Here is a 19465-nt window from a genome sequence, read left to right on the forward strand (position 1 = left end):
TATCATCGATTCATGTACTACTTAGATCCTTTTGCTACTATTCTTAAAATTTCACCTGTGTGTTATGATTTGATAACATGTTTTCTCTTACATTATTTATACTTTGGCTATATGTGATTGACTGACTGACTGACTTATTGTTTCAATATGTTCTTATGCAAATTTATATGTTAGTTGGTTGTCAATGTAATTTGTCTCAAATTCAATAGATTGAAAGTTTAGTTCTAAATATATATATATATTGCTGTGAACAAGAACACATGTTGGGGACAACCAATTTATTCTTCAATGCAAGATTACAGCATATCTTCGCACAATATGAGGATCACACATTCAGTACTACATTTGCAACACTTCCATCAATTTTCCTTTAGATTCTGTATGACTCTTTCAATTCGTAATTCCTCTTTGTTAACCTTTTTTGTTTTCTTCAACTCGATTTTCTAAGCCTTCTTCTGTCGATCATTCCACTTCTGACTGGTGTTACATACTACTTATATTGAAAGATATAAGTAGCATACACCACAACGTATATTTCAATCAGATCTTCATCGCATGTTCATCAGATGTATTTGTCACATCACCGTTTGTCATGATTAAACTACTAAATATATTTCATGTTGTTAACGCCGTTCGTGTGAAATCAATTTCTGCACTCCCTGTTTCCTAGTTGCATACCATTCAGGTAGCAGTTTAAGAAAATTTCCTAGTCAAGCTGTTGCTCATTATACTGGTCGAACTGTACTAGTAAAGTTAGTCTGGTCGATATTGGAAATCCGTTTATTCAACATGTCAAAAAGTATTTAACCTCAAACGGTAAGTGAATATTCTCAAAATAGTAGTCCATGTGAATATATAATTGACAACACCAGCGCCAGCGTCTGCAGTCTGATTCGTTGACGTTATACATTTTCTGCGCCGACTAGACCCACTGAACAGATGGACGATTTGAAATGAATAGAAAGGTTTAATAATCAAACCGAATTTTAATGCACACAAATCATAGACATTTTCGCGTATACCTAGTTACCTTTTGCAATATTATATAAATATTATTAATATATATGCGCCACACTTCATTGTTGCATTTGTGTGAGAGCTGAGATAATTCCCGGGTGCTAAAATTAAAGCACTTGGTTTTCTCAAGGAGCACTCCGCAAGTCTTTGACCCAGGTATCAAGTCCACAAGGCAGTGAAGCAACGTAAGTAGATGAGGTCTCGTGGCATCCTATGACAGACAAAAGGTTCATACGCTATTTGTTTCCTCTGGATTTTGTAGCTTATGTGTACCATGGGTTTCTAATTAAGATTTTCCAACTCCTTGAAATGGACTCTTTGAATCCACCAAATCGGTTAAAGAGCCAAACATTCGCTTTGTTTCCTCTTGGCTTTGTAAACAATACCAAGACCTTCAATGCGAGTAGTCAGTGAATAGAACTTCTCTAACTGAGAGCGCTTAACATCCGTTTCGTCTTGGAATAGGACTTGTGAGCAGCGCGCATCCATAATTATTTGTCACTTACAAGGACGGTAAAACACATATCATATATAATGGTAAGTGACTGTGAAATAGTCTTCAGTTTTTCGTCTTTTATACTTATCCTGTTGTATCTAATGCTCATCTCCAGTGGTTAAGTATCGCTCAAAATGTTCTATTTCTTTTTTCTCTCTGTAAATAAAGATTGCTTTTGGCTGTTAGATGCATTGCTTCAATTCTCAACCAGTAGTATGGAACGAATACCACGAATTTGTTCAATCCACCTTTTCTAATATATGCTTTTTTCCATATTTGAAAGCAACTGACTAAACGTTTTCGTGTAGGCTGGTTAGCAACTGAACCATCTTTATGAGTAGTTTGGATTGTGATCAAATATTTTGTTGCTTGAATTCTCTATATTGTTTGACATATTGCCATCTATTTCCTATATGAACACCAATATAATGTTATTCAACTAATCGAAGTGAAGCATATTGAAAGGCGTTACCCTTGATTCTTCATTTATTATGAGTTACGTATTCTTAATAGTTATTTTCTATTTACGCTTGACTTTATTTGTTCCTGTGGACGTTTCTCACTACCAGATTCCGGCACTTTGAAAGGATAGTTATAAAGGTACCTGTAAACCAACAGATTGTAAGCCATCTCGTTAACCTATTAGCGTGTGGTAGTAGCACAAAGTGACATTCATATATGACCTAATTTCAGTGGTACCTGATGGGTTACCTTCGCACACTTGAAGCTTTTTCGTCATTGACATCAATTCTTGAAGTATGGAGAGATGTTCGGCCTTCATGGTTGACCCTTTTATGCTTATGCAAAAAATCTGTATCGCTCCAAACGCTGGTTGGATTGAGAGAACATTTTACTGCCGTCACACTCTAGTATAGTTGTTAGTACAGATTCACTCCCAGACCCTGATTCACTGATCTTAGTCTTATACCTCGTCAACTGACCTATCTCATGTGGCATAACAAAGAAAGAACAATTATTTCAGCCAAAATAACAGGATTTTGTTATACTCATTACGTAAACCCAACCATCACAAAAATGTTCTCGTTGGTAATCAATACATCTTTATAATCACGCCTGAATTCGATCAGTGTTTATGTTTTTCTCCTTTCGATTTTATTTTGCTAGATTCTCAAATGAATCTGTGTAGTAATGTGATAGGAAATGGATGGAATTTATCTACGTTGGATGCTAGTTATATAACATTTGAAGCTTATGATTCTATGAAACCATGTTATACCGCTCCAATAGTTTACGCATCGATAGAGAAAGATGAACCGAATGAGTAAGTCTGAATTATCATTGTTGTTTCTGTTAAAGGGTTATATGGAGTTAGCACCTACGTCAAGTGGTATCAGCACACAAGCCTGCACAAATGCATTTTTCCAATAAATGCAAGTGTATTATTAATATTTTTGGCTTCATTCAATATTATATTTTAAGTAAAACATAGAATTCTCAGCATTTCAACAAGTCTCCTTTTATTTCGTGTTCGGATCTGGTGATAAATACTGAGTTCTATCCAGTTAGATGTTAGCAGTTCTGCAATTAACATCTGGATAATGTCGATTATTTTTAATGCCTATTGCCTGACCACCCCAATATCTCCGCTCGTAATGCTTTGCAACCTGACCAGCGAAAGATGATAAGCTTCTCATAAACGCCGCTCATTTGAATATATCTAGATCGAAGGAACAGGTTGTGATGATATATTTAAGCAGGCTGCCTACAATCACATGTCTGTTTTCTCAAACAATAGAAGTTTTTCTAAAAGCATAGGATTTGGATCTTAAATTTTCGAGGACAGAATTTGTCTTTGTTGTTAAGGTTTACCCATGGATATCCATCGACTTCATCAGTACTGCTTAGGAGAAATAATCTGCATAGGTGGCCGGGTTAAAACAGTAGTAATTAGAAGTTATTCAGTGTTATTTCAATTAGATTTTTCACTGGTTGTGTTCTGTCATTTGGATGGTATATGGTGAAGACGAATTTCGGGCTGTATATAGTGGAAAATCTTCTCCAGATATTTTCTTGATTTCGCTCAAACTTAAATTAAATGAAAAAATATTATGATCACGTGTTTCATCTAGTTTCTTCGACAATTTTGAAATCATTACAGTTATACTTCAATAAACTGACTAGATATCTGATCGCATCATGAATATTTCGAATTCCTATCAGTATGAATCCCGTCTTTCCTGAAATAAGGCAAAAATATTGTTTTATCTACATAGAGAAGTGCCTTTCATCTATACCTTTTGCTATTCGAACTTTCTAAAATAATTCTGACTAAACCAAACAGTATTCCTTCAGTCTCTATTGAAAACTTCTGCAAACGCTCACTATCAATGCCTTCAAAAATGCTATTGATTATGGAATTCTTCTTGACTTACAATGCATTCTCATAGAACGCCCTGACAACTAGCTCTCCGAAGGTGAAAATGCCATTCAAACCATCTCTTCAGAAAGGCATTTGCTATCGTATTCTGCTTTCAACTACACACAACCTTTTTAAGACAGGCGTCAGCTACTCTAAAATTCGAACCATTGTTTCCAAACATATGTGATGGGTGACCACTTCCAGCAGTGAATCTTGAGATAGCGCATAAAAATGAGTCAGTGTCCAAGTTGTAAGCATCTACAGTGTGAACAATCAAGTAAAAAATACAGCTATATCGTTTTTCATAGACTCGCTTTCTCTTGACCCAAAGTGGTCTAAAATAATATAAACCAACAGAATTGAATGACGGTTCGTAATCTTCCAAGCGACGTTTGAGTAGTGAAGCCATAATCTGTGTGCACCACTTAATATTGAGTCTCATGCATAAGAAGCACCTTTTCAGAATTCTTCGGATAACTTTCAGAGTCTTAGTAATCCAGAACACTTCGTGAAGACTGTTCAGGGTGTAAGTAATACAAGAGCTGTTTATTTAGAGCAAATATTCTCAGCATTTTCGACCAGGTCTTACACATATTAAATTGATGTAAACATGTGTCCAAATAACTCTCCACTGAGATTTTGCCTAGTTCTTCCGCAAACAAATGCTCTAAAACATTGCTCTCCTTCTTGAGTGAATTCGGCTTGCCAACTTCCTTCTGCCATAAAACGTTCGGTCCATGAAACCAATCATTTCGTTCAATGATATCATCTAACTACAGTCCACGTGAAGCATGATTATCAGGAATCTGTTTTCCTACAACAAATCTACATTGGTTCGCTGTAGAATCTCTAAATCTTTTGGTTGTGTTTCTTACACAATGAAGTATGATTAGTGAATCCGTCCAATAAGTGACAGAAGGGATAAAAATAAGCAATTGTTGTCTCATGTGTTTTCCAATTCTAGCACATGGTACAACAGCCAATAATCCCATTCTGGGAATAGATAAGGGTTTCAGTGTGCGACCCTGGTCTTAGCTGATAGAAGGGAACAATGAACTTGACGGGAGACATCTTCGAAACGGATATAAGCCATAACACCACATGCAAATTCCAAGGCACCTGCAAAGCAGTGGGTTTTAGTAGCCACTGGCTTGTAGGTTTCTGGTACGAGACGTTTGGGAAGAAACAGTTCACTTAGGTGCCCAATACCTCCGAGCCATTAGTTATTTCACAATAGGCACTATCTATGAAGCTATGTATCCCATGCTAGATTTTGGCAACACTTATCTTGAAAAATAATCTACATGGTAAAACAACTGAAGATAAAATTCACCTTGAGTCGAATATAGTAGGAGGTAAATACGACGAAACGGTTCTCCTTGTATAAGTCGTCACACATTTGCACACTCTGAAGTAGATTTTATACGTTTGAGCATCAAACTCGCTTCCTAGAGTCCTTTCTTTTCTATACATAGTCAAGCAAGCATCCAACATGAAGTAGTTTTTCTAGCGCATGGTTTTTTAGGGTTTCTCCATTCTCTTCTCTTTTACCTCATATGGCTCACGTAAATTACACCCTATCAGTTCTTCATCGACTTTGTTGTCAACTCTTGAAAGGGTCACACTGTGCAAGTGAGACCACGATGCTATCCGAGATGTTATTACTATTTTACGTGGCACTGTTTGTCTCTCGAGTAACCATACTTCTGGAATTCTGAGTGGTGAAGAAAATCTAAAGAAAAAACCTCTAGTTGAAATGTGGAATAGATATCCGGCGTTTTCAATAAAAGCGTGATGGACTCTCCCGCTAAACTAAGCCTTCTAGCTCGATCTTCCGAAATAATCGAAGCGTATAAGCCGCTATCTAGGAGAGCGCAGATCTGTACCAGTCCTTCTCCATTTTTACAAATACAGGCATTATTGTAAATGCTACTTGTCTCTGTTCATGTTCAGCACTTCCCTTCGTACAGATTTGAGTATAATTGCAGCAATTACTATTACTATCTCTCCGCTCTTCCCGTTTCCTGTGTGACATGGTGTAAATTCTCCAGCCAAATGCTTCAACGATACATGACCCCGGTGCTTGACAGTTTCTTGATATTTGGTTCGCCTTAAAACAGAAGATGCACAACCCTGTTAGTGCAAACTCCATCTTTTCATTAAAATTCTTATCTCTAGACAATTCACATTGGTCTAAAGGGTTGTTTTCAGTATATGACAACCTAAGAGTGTTTGGTCATATGTGTGTAACAACATCTGACCTACTCTTGTTGGCGAACGACACTCTTGCCTTATACTCTGAATCGAGATGTTTTTATGCACCAACAACCGAATGCGTTTGGTCAATATTAGAGGGATCTCCACTGACAAATAATCCGTATGTGGTATAAGCAATATCCGATCGCTCTTTCAAAAATTCGCATAGGTTTCTAAATAAAGGCTCTCTACCCGCCTTAAGAATCACACATGTCCCTTCCATCGATGTGTAAAGGGAGTTTTAAGAACATACTCCCGATGTCTTTGTAGAATTCAGATCGGATAATTAGTTCTTCTGTGCGAATATTATCTCACCTTACGACAGCCTTCTTATTTGAGCGAGTCACGACGAACAATAGTAGACTCAGCTTCATTGTCACAACAGTGAATCATATAGCTCAACCAAAATCAGGTTTCAGCACTTTCACCAAAACAGTCTTCGAAATTGCATATGAAACTCTAATAAATCGTGAGATTACCATCAAACTTTATAATCTCCCTTAGTAAGCCTGAAGCTTTAGATATCATTGTCATCCAGCCTTTTCCAGGAGAATCGCCAACAGAAAGTGAGTCAGAAAAACACTTGTACAGCATCCCCATATCAGTCCTCCAGGTAGCCTTTCCAACTCAATTTCTCTATCTGTCTGAACTGAGAGTACTTTAGCTAACTCTAACTGTAACAAGGGACCCATTCAGTAGCCGTTCCATTCAACTATTTATATTACTACGATCTCCACAAAACCGATTCCCATCATAGGGTTTATATCAAGTAATCAAATGTAAAAGATATTCATCTGTGCTTATATTCATCACGGATGAGTATAAACATGGTGTAACCGAACGCCTTGTCTTCACATTTGAATAATATTCAAAAATATCAGTAGTATGGACACACGTTCATTAACTTTCTCCCACAAAACACTTTTCTCACTCTCTTCATACACTAATTCAAGGATTTAACTTCCTCTGTTAGAGACATTTTCCAACTGTTTTCGTGCTTATTTCGTTTTGTGAGGTTCATTGTTTAGAACTATTTATTTTAATTGATCCACCTACTTGTTTTCTCGAACTGCTAAAATCTACACCCTACATTTAAATATTTGTGCTTCCTCCTGGATAATCACTTGGTATGTCGATCTTATCTTATTCTCCAATTCGAATGATGGACCTCTAGATAGATGTGGTTTCAGAAGCGAAAACAGCAAATTGACAATTTGTGAAACCGAATGCCAGTGTGGGTACTGTGACTAACATTATGCAGCCATTCATACGTATCATTGTATGAAGTTCAAATAACTGCCAAAAATAAGTAAGATTATATCATATTGATTTCGGAATTAAGGTTAACGTGTATTTGGAATACAAAATACTTGACGATTTTGATATAATTTTTATTCAACAGTGTTTCTACATCTAAACTAATTGATCAAAGAAGGTAACGGAATCTGAAAAATAATGAAGTAAGAATTTATTATATTTAAATTATTTCTGCCTATTGAGATTGAAGTCATACTCAGCAAAGAATGAACTAACGACGGCGGCTTTCCTACACAGAAGATGAGTGCAGTGATTTATATTAGAAATATATGACTAGTTCGTACATATATATAATTTGAATGCATTCAGAACAAATTGGGTTTTCATACGCTTTGTGACTCAAAGTAAATCAATTCTCCAGAGAATAAATGACCTAGATAAATTAAACGAAGTTTAAATAGTTCAAAGTGACAAATCTAGCCGCCATTCATCCCTCTTTAAAATGCTTGTGGCTTAAACTAGTATCAAAGTAGTGAGCAGAGGATGTACATGTGCCAATAAGAAACTGGTCAATTGCAGTCCTAAACACCAATGATAAATTTCAAACGGACAATACGAAATGAATTAAAACCTCGCTCCAATAAACAGGCTAGTGACTACCTAGACTCGGTAGGTTAGTGGATCACGCAATCGTTCTTGAAGTCACTCTCGGAGTGAACATCAACTACAAGATGCAGTTAGATCCAGATGACAAGTCCCAAATAGGATGAAGAATGCAACCGAGATTCCACTAAGGGTCGCCATCCACTTATACACATCGCTTCACATATGGTTGTATACAACTGATAAGAATACACGAAATATGATGAATTCATATCATTCTACCTCAATAATTTTTCGACTTTATTCAAATTCATACAGGTTACCAATTGCATGAAATTTGTAATTACTGTCTATTAATAATATTGAACACTAGAAATTTTTCGAACAATTAAATTTGCTTAATAAATCAAATTATTGATGCTCTCACGCTACCAAGCTATTCTTGTCCTTCGATTAATTTCCACTTTCGAATCTACGATCTCCTAGAGAATGATATAAATGTACATAGGTAATCAGCAGGATTATATACTTGTAGGCAAATCACATCTATGCGATATAATGATAAGTGATAAGATACTACATCAAATGATAATGTAAATGAGCAAAGGGATAGTGAGAAAATATAAAGTTAAACTGTCAAGATGTTCAAAAGTTCGCAAAGATGGTTTTGAACAGTTCACTTGATGATGATTCTTATCACACACTTGATTTAAATAAGCTCACTGTAGTATGAATAACGTGAGTGAAACTGATTTATCGTCTAAACAGATCAATATGAAATCAACAAAGTTTGTTGAAATATACAAAACAAATCAACACAAGGTTATGATGAATAAGGAATCAGAGACTGAAGGAAAAGTGAAATTCTCTTGACTGCAAAGTTGAATAACATAAGACAATAATCCGTATTGTCAAATCCATAAAAACGAAGTGAAATCAATGAACAACAAACTGGAATATTAAGTGAAATGCTGGAAAATTCGAATGCAACAAACTGAAGTGACTAGACAGACTATTGTTAACACCTAACAAAATATGATGCTACATGAATCGGCGAAGCCTACGACCATCAGTGAAGTGATCTGGCAGTAGCATATTCGAACTGTGAAAGAATCATAGCCAGTCGTATAGAAAAGTATGGAGTTCTGAGTAGTTCACATCAAAAACAAAGTTGCCTTAAGAAATCAACGCAAATTCATGCAATGAACGTGCAGAAAGGGTAATGTTAAACATCACCTTTATTCATGTATCACAAGGTCACAAATATTGAAAGTCATCCATCTATGTTTGATGGAGAAAACCATCGACACTGAGATGTGGTTGAGGTTTATTTTCTAGCACTATGTCAAGCTCACATGTGCCATTTTAGCTTTCGGACAGACCACTTTCTTCACTCTTCTTGAGTCACATTTTGAGTTTGTCTATTATCGGTACGTTAACACACTGACTGCTTTTAATATGTGTACATAGCTTACCCTATTCACATTACATTAGTTTATGTTTGTCAGGTTATAAATATTCAGTCACGTTTTATCAGAACCAGTTGACGTCCTCTCTCTGCTTTCCCACTTCTTTCTCTAAATGTCTGTCTGGATAAAGTGGTGCTTGAAATAAATTCATCCAACGAAATCCGTATTCGGCCTCTTGTTATGACCTTCGCACAAACGGGGTTAGTCTAGGTGATATACATAGTCAAATTTTAGATCTATTTTCTTGGCAGATTTGAACGTTCATCCAAGTTGGAGTCAGATTAAATAGTCATTAAACAGCTACTTCGATTATTATGGTTCTTCCATTTACTTTTGAGGGTCTATGATTGGAAGATTATGGAAATCTGTGTCAAGATGATCAGTTGGGGGTGTTTCAAATGTACGCGATTGTGTTCAATCTGTTTTGTCTAATGAAACGGAATCTGAAATATTGAGTGAAAATTTGACAACGTATGTGGATAGATATTTGAAACATACTGTTGGAACACATGTAAGTGTCGTGTCAATTACTAAACAGATACATCTTATCGACGATTGTATCAACAAACGTATGCATCCTTCCTCTTTTAAATGTTTAACACTCCGCAATCCGTGTTGATTTTCACTCATAATCTCGTAAGAGGTGATGCACATGATATCTGTGTTATCACATCATCCAACGTCAATATATCGGAACGTAGAAAAAAACTTACAAACATGAACTTAATCTCATCACATTTGCCTCTACAATCAACATGGATGTCAAAAAGTCAAATGAATTCAAATATGCGATTTGGTCAACAAACTAGTTTTTCATGCAATCGCTTGTCCAGCAGAATCCATGTATCTCGATTTTTTCAAAGTAATGCCTGTATTGTGTTTTCAATTAAATTCACTGGTGAACAAGACCCCTTCCTTTAGAAAAGTCGCCACGAAACTACGATAAAAGTTTGATAATGTGAATGAAGCACGAATTCCACGTGCGTCGTTAAAACACACCACGATCGACTTGCTAAGTCTGCACTGCCATACGTGAACTTGAAGACAATGTTGAGCGATCGACTTAAAATACTGAGTAGCATCAATCACAGAAAACCGATTTTGTTCAAGCAACCATTGGAGACCACCAAGCACAACACAGATGTTTTGTTCTAGTATGAGACTACTCAGAAGTGCACACTTGTGACTTCAACGCGGATCGCACACGCGAATTTCGTGTCGCCTATCGAGCACAAAAACATTCACCACAATTCACACACATATATTGACTAATAAATTTATATTCATTTCAAATACTATTGTGTAGATCAAAACAGAGTGAGAAGACTTGCCCTACTTCATTTAACGTCTTATGTTAAGTCAGATTTGAAGTTAGACAGAGCAAACAAGAGATTAAATCCAACTTACTAATACTTGAGTTGTTCATGCAGTCATTTATATGAGGTTGAACTGAAAGTTAAGAGAATGAAAATCATCAGATTCACCGTTCAGTGAATATCGTCATTCAATCGAGCGTGCTATACTTACAGAATTCATATATGAATGAGCATTTTCGCTGTTTTTGGAATTCTAAATTAAGAGTAGAAAAAACTGACTAAATTTGTCAAAAGGAGAGAAAAATTGATTTACTGCGGTTAAGACCATTAATAAAATGAAAAACAATAAACGTTTATTAAAATTATGAAACGATTAGCCAGAAAAAATGAGTATACTTCTCTCAGTTGATAAATTATCATCACGTTAATACAAACTATACACCATCATTGAATTGCTCACAAATAATGTAAGCCATCTATTAGTGTTCCGTGTCAAGTGAGTTGGTGATCAATGAATGTTGACAGTAATTAGATGACGAAAGTTCGTCTGTTCTCTGTCCTGGGTTCTTCAGTAGAATGTTGTGAGTGTCGGTGTCTACGTGCTCACTTTGAAGCTGCTTCGCATTTACTCGTTTGTAATAAACTGTCATATCCACTGTACTGGAATCCATATTAATCAGTGAGGATTTGATAACGCATTTAAATTGGTATTTAAAATGAATTCCTCAAACATATATGGATGCCGCATTGTCTCCGTCACAGTCATTGTCGTGAAATTACAAGTGATATCCGAGTCATTATGAAATCAGTTATTAGAAGAAAGTAAAAACCATATAATCGAGGCGTTTTGTCGACATTTGCTTACCGAAAGAAATGTCCCCTGTAACACCTGGATCATTGTCATCTACAAATGTCGGAACAAACAACACTCAGTTCGTGTTCATTCTTGTTATCGCGTGTTTACGTCGAAAGCATTCACTTTACAATCATTTCTGTAGTTAAGTAGCAGACAACTGACGCATAATTACAATTCAATGCATTGAGGAAAAACTGAAAACTCGGTAGATTTGTCCGGTTCATAACCAAATTTGTGGTTATCCATAAAACATTTGAACTCTCATAACTTGTTGATCGTGGCCGATTTCCCAACAGCATCTCCACACATTACATCAATAAGCGTAGTCTACATTTTTCGGTTAATGAAGGTAGACATGTGGGAGTGTGAAGTGCATAATTTATTACGTTTAATTGTCCATTTGCCAAATTACATAAAGCTTGAAATAAATCACTATCCATCCTGTTTCTTAGGTTATTGCATTGCACTTTCTCTGCCTACTGAAAAGTATCCACACTGCAGTCACTTCATACCATCTTGTCAGGAATACAGATACATAAGTTTATTCCAAGGCGTGGTTTATCTGAACGTCATGTATTATGATGCGTATCTTCATAAACCTCACTTCTCACTTTATTTAACGTGTTTCGTAAGTCATGATACACCTCCCCATAGATTCACGGCATTTATGTAGCTGATTGCTGATGTCTTTTATTCCATGCTGACATATATGCGTGCGTGCATTTGTTGTAACTGTATTTCATATGTTGACTTCTAGTAAGGCGATGTTCACGAATCCTCGTCAGTTTCTCCTCGCATATTCAATGCACATGTGTATCTGTTTTTGACTGAACCTTTAGATAGATAGATCGATTTGTGTGTGTCGATTCTCCTCAAACAAAGTTGACCAAATAAAACATCATTACAGTAATAGGGAGAAATTCAGCTTACGATTATCGGTGACATTATTTTGACCAGGATGACTGCCGAAGGCTTTAAAATAATAAATCGAAAAACGATGGGTTCATCAAAATGTCGACAAGATTTATTCATGCTATTCGTGGTTGGTCACTACTAATCATTGTCCACAAAAGCTCTAGACATTGACAGCGAAATGCTGTTTCAATTTTTCAAAACAAATCGAGTCGAATGTTCGTCTGCAGTGAGAGAGACAATGTGAGGTGAGAAACGACGCTCACATTGACTTCCTCCTCTAATCTGACTTGCGAATGACTTTCATTCACATTGATTAGAAATATTTTCACTCCCCTTAAATCAATAAGTGAGCTTGATGTAAGCTTCCTCTATTATAACGATTATTGGTGATTCCAGAAAGTGACTATCGAATGTGTGTCACATCCTTGTGGTCACCCTACTTGAAAGAGTTCTTGATACCTGCAATATAATAATTGAATGATGCTACACAGCACCTTTAAACATGACCTAATTCGCTATTGAATTGTTGTGAATTTTATACACACAGTTTTTGTCACAACCTTCTCATATGGACCTACTTGGTGTATCTTGTTTTTGTTACCAGAGATTTACTGGATATTTGGATCCTATCTCACATGTGCTAAACATCCTTGCATGTTTACCTACTTTTAAACCATAATTATTTGATCGGAAAAAGCAATATATTTGTTGAGCCATTATCAAATTTTTGAATCAAGTTGGGCTCGTTGAACTTAATTAAAAGTGTTATCATGACTTACACATCTGGTGAAATGCTGAGTTCACGTCATTTTCACCAACAGCTAGATAATTGATAGATGAAGAATTGTTAGAGCTGTTCGAATGTGAATAAGATTTATTTACTTGTTTTCTGTACAGTGGTATTTTGTAGCAAATCGCATTTGACACTTTTCATCTTCTAGTTTAAATAATCAACCGATTTTGTTCAAGCAACCATTGGAGACCACCAAGCACAACACAGATGTTTTGTTCTAGTATGAGACTACTCAGAAGTGCACACTTGTGACTTCAACGCGGATCGCACACGCGAATTTCGTGTCGCCTATCGAGCACAAAAACATTCACCACAATTCACACACATATATTGACTAATAAATTTATATTCATTTCAAATACTATTGTGTAGATCAAAACAGAGTGAGAAGACTTGCCCTACTTCATTTAACGTCTTATGTTAAGTCAGATTTGAAGTTAGACAGAGCAAACAAGAGATTAAATCCAACTTACTAATACTTGAGTTGTTCATGCAATTACCTTCATATATTTCTTCTGAGTATTATAAAAATGAAAATCATCAGATTCACCGTTCAGTGAATATTGTCATTCAATCAAGGATAAAGTACTTACTCAGTGTAATAAACATTGTACAGAGTGTTTCTGAATCTAAAGCCGTATTAAAAAAAGACGAACGACGATTGGAATTTTCATAATGTACATATTTTTAAAATGCCTGTTTGCTTCACATCTAGTTATGCGTTGAATTCTATCAGAAAGCAATCGTTTAAATGAAACACACTTAACGTGGATCGCATTTATGCATCTATCAGCCAGAACAAATGCGTATGCTGTGTTCAGTCGATCAGGAACCATAGACATTCATAATAAAATACTAAAAATTCTATATCGTTGAAAGCAAAATTTCACACTTATGATATTATTCTAGGATCTCGACTATTGTTTTGCACTCATAATTTTAATATATATATGGATCGTTATTATTAATGATCGTTACACTCAAACGTGTTCATACATGAAAATAACAAAATCACAACATATGACCACTTTCGTCTGACACTTGAAATCCTAGAGCACTTGCAATACCTGGGAAATAAAAACAACCTTCCGTGACACGTTATGTAGACTGATAAAAATCCTGTGCGACATAACAGCGAAATGAATTGATTCTTTAATCCAACTAGATCTGACAACAATGATATGGTGTATATTATCGAGCATCTTCATTCACGATTTCCCACTTCACATGATATTGTGCTAATTCTAGCAGTCATGCCTAACGTGCCACTTGATTTCAGAGAGAGTGTGACGAAAACACATCAATTTCATAGGAGCAATACAACATCAATGAATTGCTCACAAATAATGTAAGCCATCTATTAGTGTTCCGTGTCAAGTGAGTTGGTGATCAATGAATGTTGACAGTAATTAGATGACGAAAGTTCGTCTGTTCTCTGTCCTGGGTTCTTCAGTAGAATGTTGTGAGTGTCGGTGTCTACGTGCTCACTTTGAAGCTGCTTCGCATTTACTCGTTTGTAATAAACTGTCATATCCACTGTACTGGAATCCATATTAATCAGTGAGGATTTGATAACGCATTTAAATCGGTATTTAAAATGAATTCCTCAAACATATATGGATGCCGCATTGTCTCCGTCACAGTCATTGTCGTGAAATTACAAGTGATATCCGAGTCATTATGAAATCAGTTATTAGAAGAAAGTAAAAACCATATACTCGAGGCGTTTTGTCGACATTCGCTTACTGAAAGAAATGTCCCCTGTAACACCTGGATCATTGTCATCTACAAATGTCAGAACAAAAACACTCACTGCATGTCCATGTTCATTGGATATCGTCTTCGAAAGCTTATCATGTTAAGATGCATAAACTTCGTGAAAACAACAACCTGTGCTGTCAACTCAACGTTAGACATTGACTTGTCGAGAAATTCTCTATTTGCATTTGGAGCTTGTAATGCATAATGTTTGCGTGTATATGACTACTTACGTACGAATTTGTGCACAAATCAAATTTATAAAAAGGTTTTATCAACCAACCGTCGTTGAATCATTGTCAGTATTTACAAAAAACAATTAATCCTGAATGGTCATCCAACTAATTCATCAGTGTAATACGGTGGTAAAATAATAATAATACTTACGGAAGGCGTTTGTTCCTGCGTTTGTGTCACTTTCATTAACAGCTAAATCATTCACAGACAAAAGCTTGTCAAATGGTTACAATGTAAATGCAGTTCATCCTCATAATTGTTAGAAACTGATATTTTGTGGTGAATTTCATCAGAAACCAATCGTTGAAATAGAACGCATTTAACATTATTCTGATTAGTAATTTTAATGGCAGTGATGGTAAGAAGACTAAATTTGTTCGACTGATGTAATTACATAATGAGAAACAAACATTTAAATGCTTTGAACGAGTGTGGACGTTTTCTACTACATATCTACATTGGTTATTCAAATGTCTACCTCAATGGAAATGAGTTTGTCGAATTTATATTTTGATTTACAAATGTAAACATTCGTCAGTATTTTTAAGCTGTACATTACTGGAGAAATGCCTGTTCTTCTTTTCGCCTGGAATCGGGATGGTGGAAATTAACTAACGTTAGTTCTATCATGTTATACAAATTCAATAGATCAGAATATTGAAACAACTCACAAACTTGAACTTACGTCTGTCAAGATCACCTGTACGATAAGCGTGAATGCCTAAAATATAAATGAAACGATATCTTTTCATATCATCACACTGAAAATTTATGTCATCAGTTCTATCGATAACATGTTATGAATTAAGATTAACTAAATCAGTAACATGAAATCAATTAATTTCACTTTCTTTGTTATAAATCACTCATTTGCACACCGATTTGTCCAAATAACTTGTAGGTATTTTTGTGTCCTGCGTTAGTGTCTTTTGGCTCACTAGTGGAAACTTAAGTTAACAATGACAATGATGATCATAATGATAAAATGGCTGAAAACGGTATTATGAATGTGTAAAGTAATACGAATTGGTACTCTCCACCACGGGAACAAATGACGTTTGGATGTTACACTGTATGTGCAATTGTAATAAATCAGATTCATTTGTGTAGATCAAAAAGTGTAAATTTGAACTACAGCACACAAAGCAAAACACGTTTACTTCAACGTACACATTTTTTCAACTACATATGTTGAAAATCAAGAATAAATCAGTCAATAGAGGAATTGAATGTGGTTCATTCAAAGTAACTTCCTTATCGACGATGATACTTGGGTCACATACACAATCATATTTGTAATTAAGCTTCACACAAACAAGTCTTCAATAAAAGGGGTGAATGTTGTGCCACTTTGTTAAACGTTCATGAGTCTGTCTTAAGCATTAGAGTATCCAATGCAAGTTGTAAACTGACTTCAAAAGTAATGGGAAGTCATCATTCATGCAAAGAAAATGTAGGGGGTGAATAATGTGCCATAGAATCAAATGAATCGTTTACTAACAAGTCATGATAATATTTGATAAATTTGAAAGATTACTTAGAACTTCATATGCATGAGATAACATATATCTCTTTCAAGCGGAGAATTATGACTTACAAGAGCCTTTCGATGAAAACACATTTCTTTCAAAATATTTATTATATCCACTATTGCCTTGCTGCTTATATTTAACGATTGTTTGTGAGAACAGTTTCATAACGCTCATTTGCTGAAAGTAGTTGAAGGTAGACTTTAGAGCATCTTAATTCACCTACATTTCAAATTGGTTGGCACTGGTTGGAAAAAAGTAAATGTAATCCACAAAGTACTACTGATAAATGGTGGACTTGAACCAGCATCACACTACATCAATAGTTTACCATTCACTTGTTATTGGCAAAAAATTACTTAACCATGAAATTACATACATTAACAAGCAACACTTACCGGTAATACTGGCAGTAAACACAATGGCTAAAAGCAAATGTAAAAGATTCGCATTCATTTTACTCGGTTTGTGTCGTTCTGTAACATTGAAATTCTGTGTGTGTATATATACCTTTTACTCTGGCTAAATGGAATGTAAAATTCACTTAATCAGAAAACGATTCGTTGAATACTTCTGAATGTGTGTATATGATGTGTTTGTATGTGTCTCTGTTCCAATAAGAATACATCCAGGTGTAAATGCAGATAACTTTTAATTGATTACAGAAAATATTTCTTCTAACACATCAAAAGTCATAGTTGAATAACAATTGCATGCCAAATATAATTTTCACCACGGACGTCTTTTGGATGAAATTCGTACTGAGAAAGGTCTTGACATCACATTTCATTAAATTCCGATTTCTACTAGTAATAATGAAATGAAGGTGAGTCGTTTATTTTCTTTACCTAGATTAGCAATACTTGAGTACCAGTTACGGATTACGTCTTGTTATTTATCCATTTCCGATAAGATTAAGCGAGGCACATGTTGAATAATTTGAGCGAATTATTTTTCATCATGGTCTGATATAAACCAACCACAAATGAAGACTCTAAAACAATGGAAGTCCTTTATTTTCAACCAGAAGGGAATTTTTATGTGACAGTATCGTGCTGACAAAAATTAGGGCAATCGGAATTCCTGTTTAGCCACCTTGTTCATACACGACGCATAATACTCCTTACTTCATCACTGATGAATGTCGGCTTACAGTGATACGTCCGTGTAAATAAATTAGGTGCGAAATAATAATTGTAAAACTAATACTTTTTATTAGATAATTATGTTGAAATTCATTTTATGTTGATAAAGTAATGTTCTGTGAAGAACGACAATAAAGGTTCCTACAAAGAGAATATCTGAACCGAGATGTGAAAATAAGTTCGGTTAAGATATCGTTTATGCAAAATAAAAAGTCTCCTCAGCATTTACAACATGTTAACATGATTACTGAAATAAACACCAATCACAATATGTTGAGTATTAACATTTAAGTTGGAGCTAGTCTACAGGAAATCACGAACTTAGATTTCATGCTATTTGACACTCACCAACATAGTATGACAGCTCTGGAGGTTTCGATCTTCATGAGACTGATAAATGCGCACCTGAATAAGTTATACAGACAATTAACAAAATAGCCTATTAAAACGAACGAGAAAACAGATACCTTGTTGAAATATCTAGATGACAGGAACAGGTAGCACTCATATTCAAGCAGGTCGCCAATGTAATTGAAATTACAGACACACATTGATAACCAGTGTAGATAAGCACTAAACGTAGTTAGACTATCATCTGTCAACTACTACAAACGTGCAGATTACTCAGATGAACAGACTGAAATTCCTGCTAAAAAAACTAAATTAGTCACATTATTATCAGTAGGTCAGTGAGGACTGGATAATTAAAAACGCGTTCTGTCGTTAAATTAGTTAAATCCGATCTGTTTCTCAAACTCTGTTTTAAAGCAGTCATTATGGATAAAATTTTGAAGACTGACTTCCTAAAACGCCTCAACATATCAATTGATTTTCCAACTTTCGAAATTTCTCATTGCAGTTACACATGAACGGGAATTTTATTATTGCATATGACTGCATCAATATTTCCACTGTCAGTCGTGGTATTTAAGGTGGCGTCCACTGCAGATAAACATTGTACACATCTGTCGAGAAGGGCTGAAAATAAGGCTTATTCGGACAACTAGAAAGATCCACCACAATTTCAATGTGTTAAGTGTATTTACTTTATAAGTTATTCGACAAGTTTATCCACACATGTGATATATGTGATATACAAAAGGGGTAAAAGAAGAGGATGTTGATGATGATGTGTGAGCGCAATTGTTCGTATCATGTGCTTGCACTTTGGTCAACAGTTATCTTATTTATTCATCTCTGTTTAAATTGAATCAGTATATGTGACTCATGAAATCGAATGATGAACTTCATCTTCTGACTAAAGTCATATCTCACGTTCGGATGGATCTCAATTTCAGAATATTGATATTGTACATATTTCAGATTTCAGTATAAACAAGACATAAATTTAAATAGCTTATCCAGTAGACAAATGTTATTGACGTTCGTTAAGGACGATGAAATAAGGTCATGGCAATCTGAACTTATAAAGTGGGTG

General features: G+C 35.3%; 1 protein-coding gene across 1 annotated transcript; it reads right to left on the reverse strand.

The window, feature by feature from the left end:
• Positions 1–7264: 7264 nt before the first annotated feature.
• On the reverse strand, positions 7265–17811 carry MS3_00000683 (uncharacterized protein). The gene is made up of 10 exons (XM_051208358.1): positions 17281–17811; positions 16039–16074; positions 15504–15545; positions 13952–13987; positions 13832–13873; positions 13345–13386; positions 12581–12622; positions 11006–11047; positions 10886–10927; positions 7265–8491 (listed from the first exon to the last, which is right to left on the reverse strand). Exons 1-10 carry the CDS (start codon positions 17336–17338, stop codon positions 8463–8465), a joined length of 411 nt encoding a protein of 136 aa, XP_051064822.1. The 5' UTR covers positions 17339–17811; the 3' UTR covers positions 7265–8462.
• Positions 17812–19465: the final 1654 nt, after the last annotated feature.

This window comes from Schistosoma haematobium, chromosome 5, assembly GCF_000699445.3.
Source record: "Schistosoma haematobium chromosome 5, whole genome shotgun sequence".
NCBI classification, from domain to species: domain Eukaryota; kingdom Metazoa; phylum Platyhelminthes; class Trematoda; order Strigeidida; family Schistosomatidae; genus Schistosoma; species Schistosoma haematobium.

Excerpts from the sequence above, each read along its gene's own strand:
- MS3_00000683 (XM_051208358.1), bottom strand. The coding sequence starts at position 17,338 with ATGAATGCGAATCTTTTACATTTGCTTTTAGCCATTGTGTTTACTGCC. Across the intron at positions 16,075-17,280 it reads GTTTACTGCCAGTATTACCG|GCATTCACGCTTATCGTACA; the intron begins GTAAGTGTTGCT and ends TTTATATTTTAG. Across the intron at positions 13,988-15,503 it reads CGCAGGAACAAACGCCTTCC|ATTCAGAAACACTCTGTACA; the intron begins GTAAGTATTATT and ends ATACGGCTTTAG.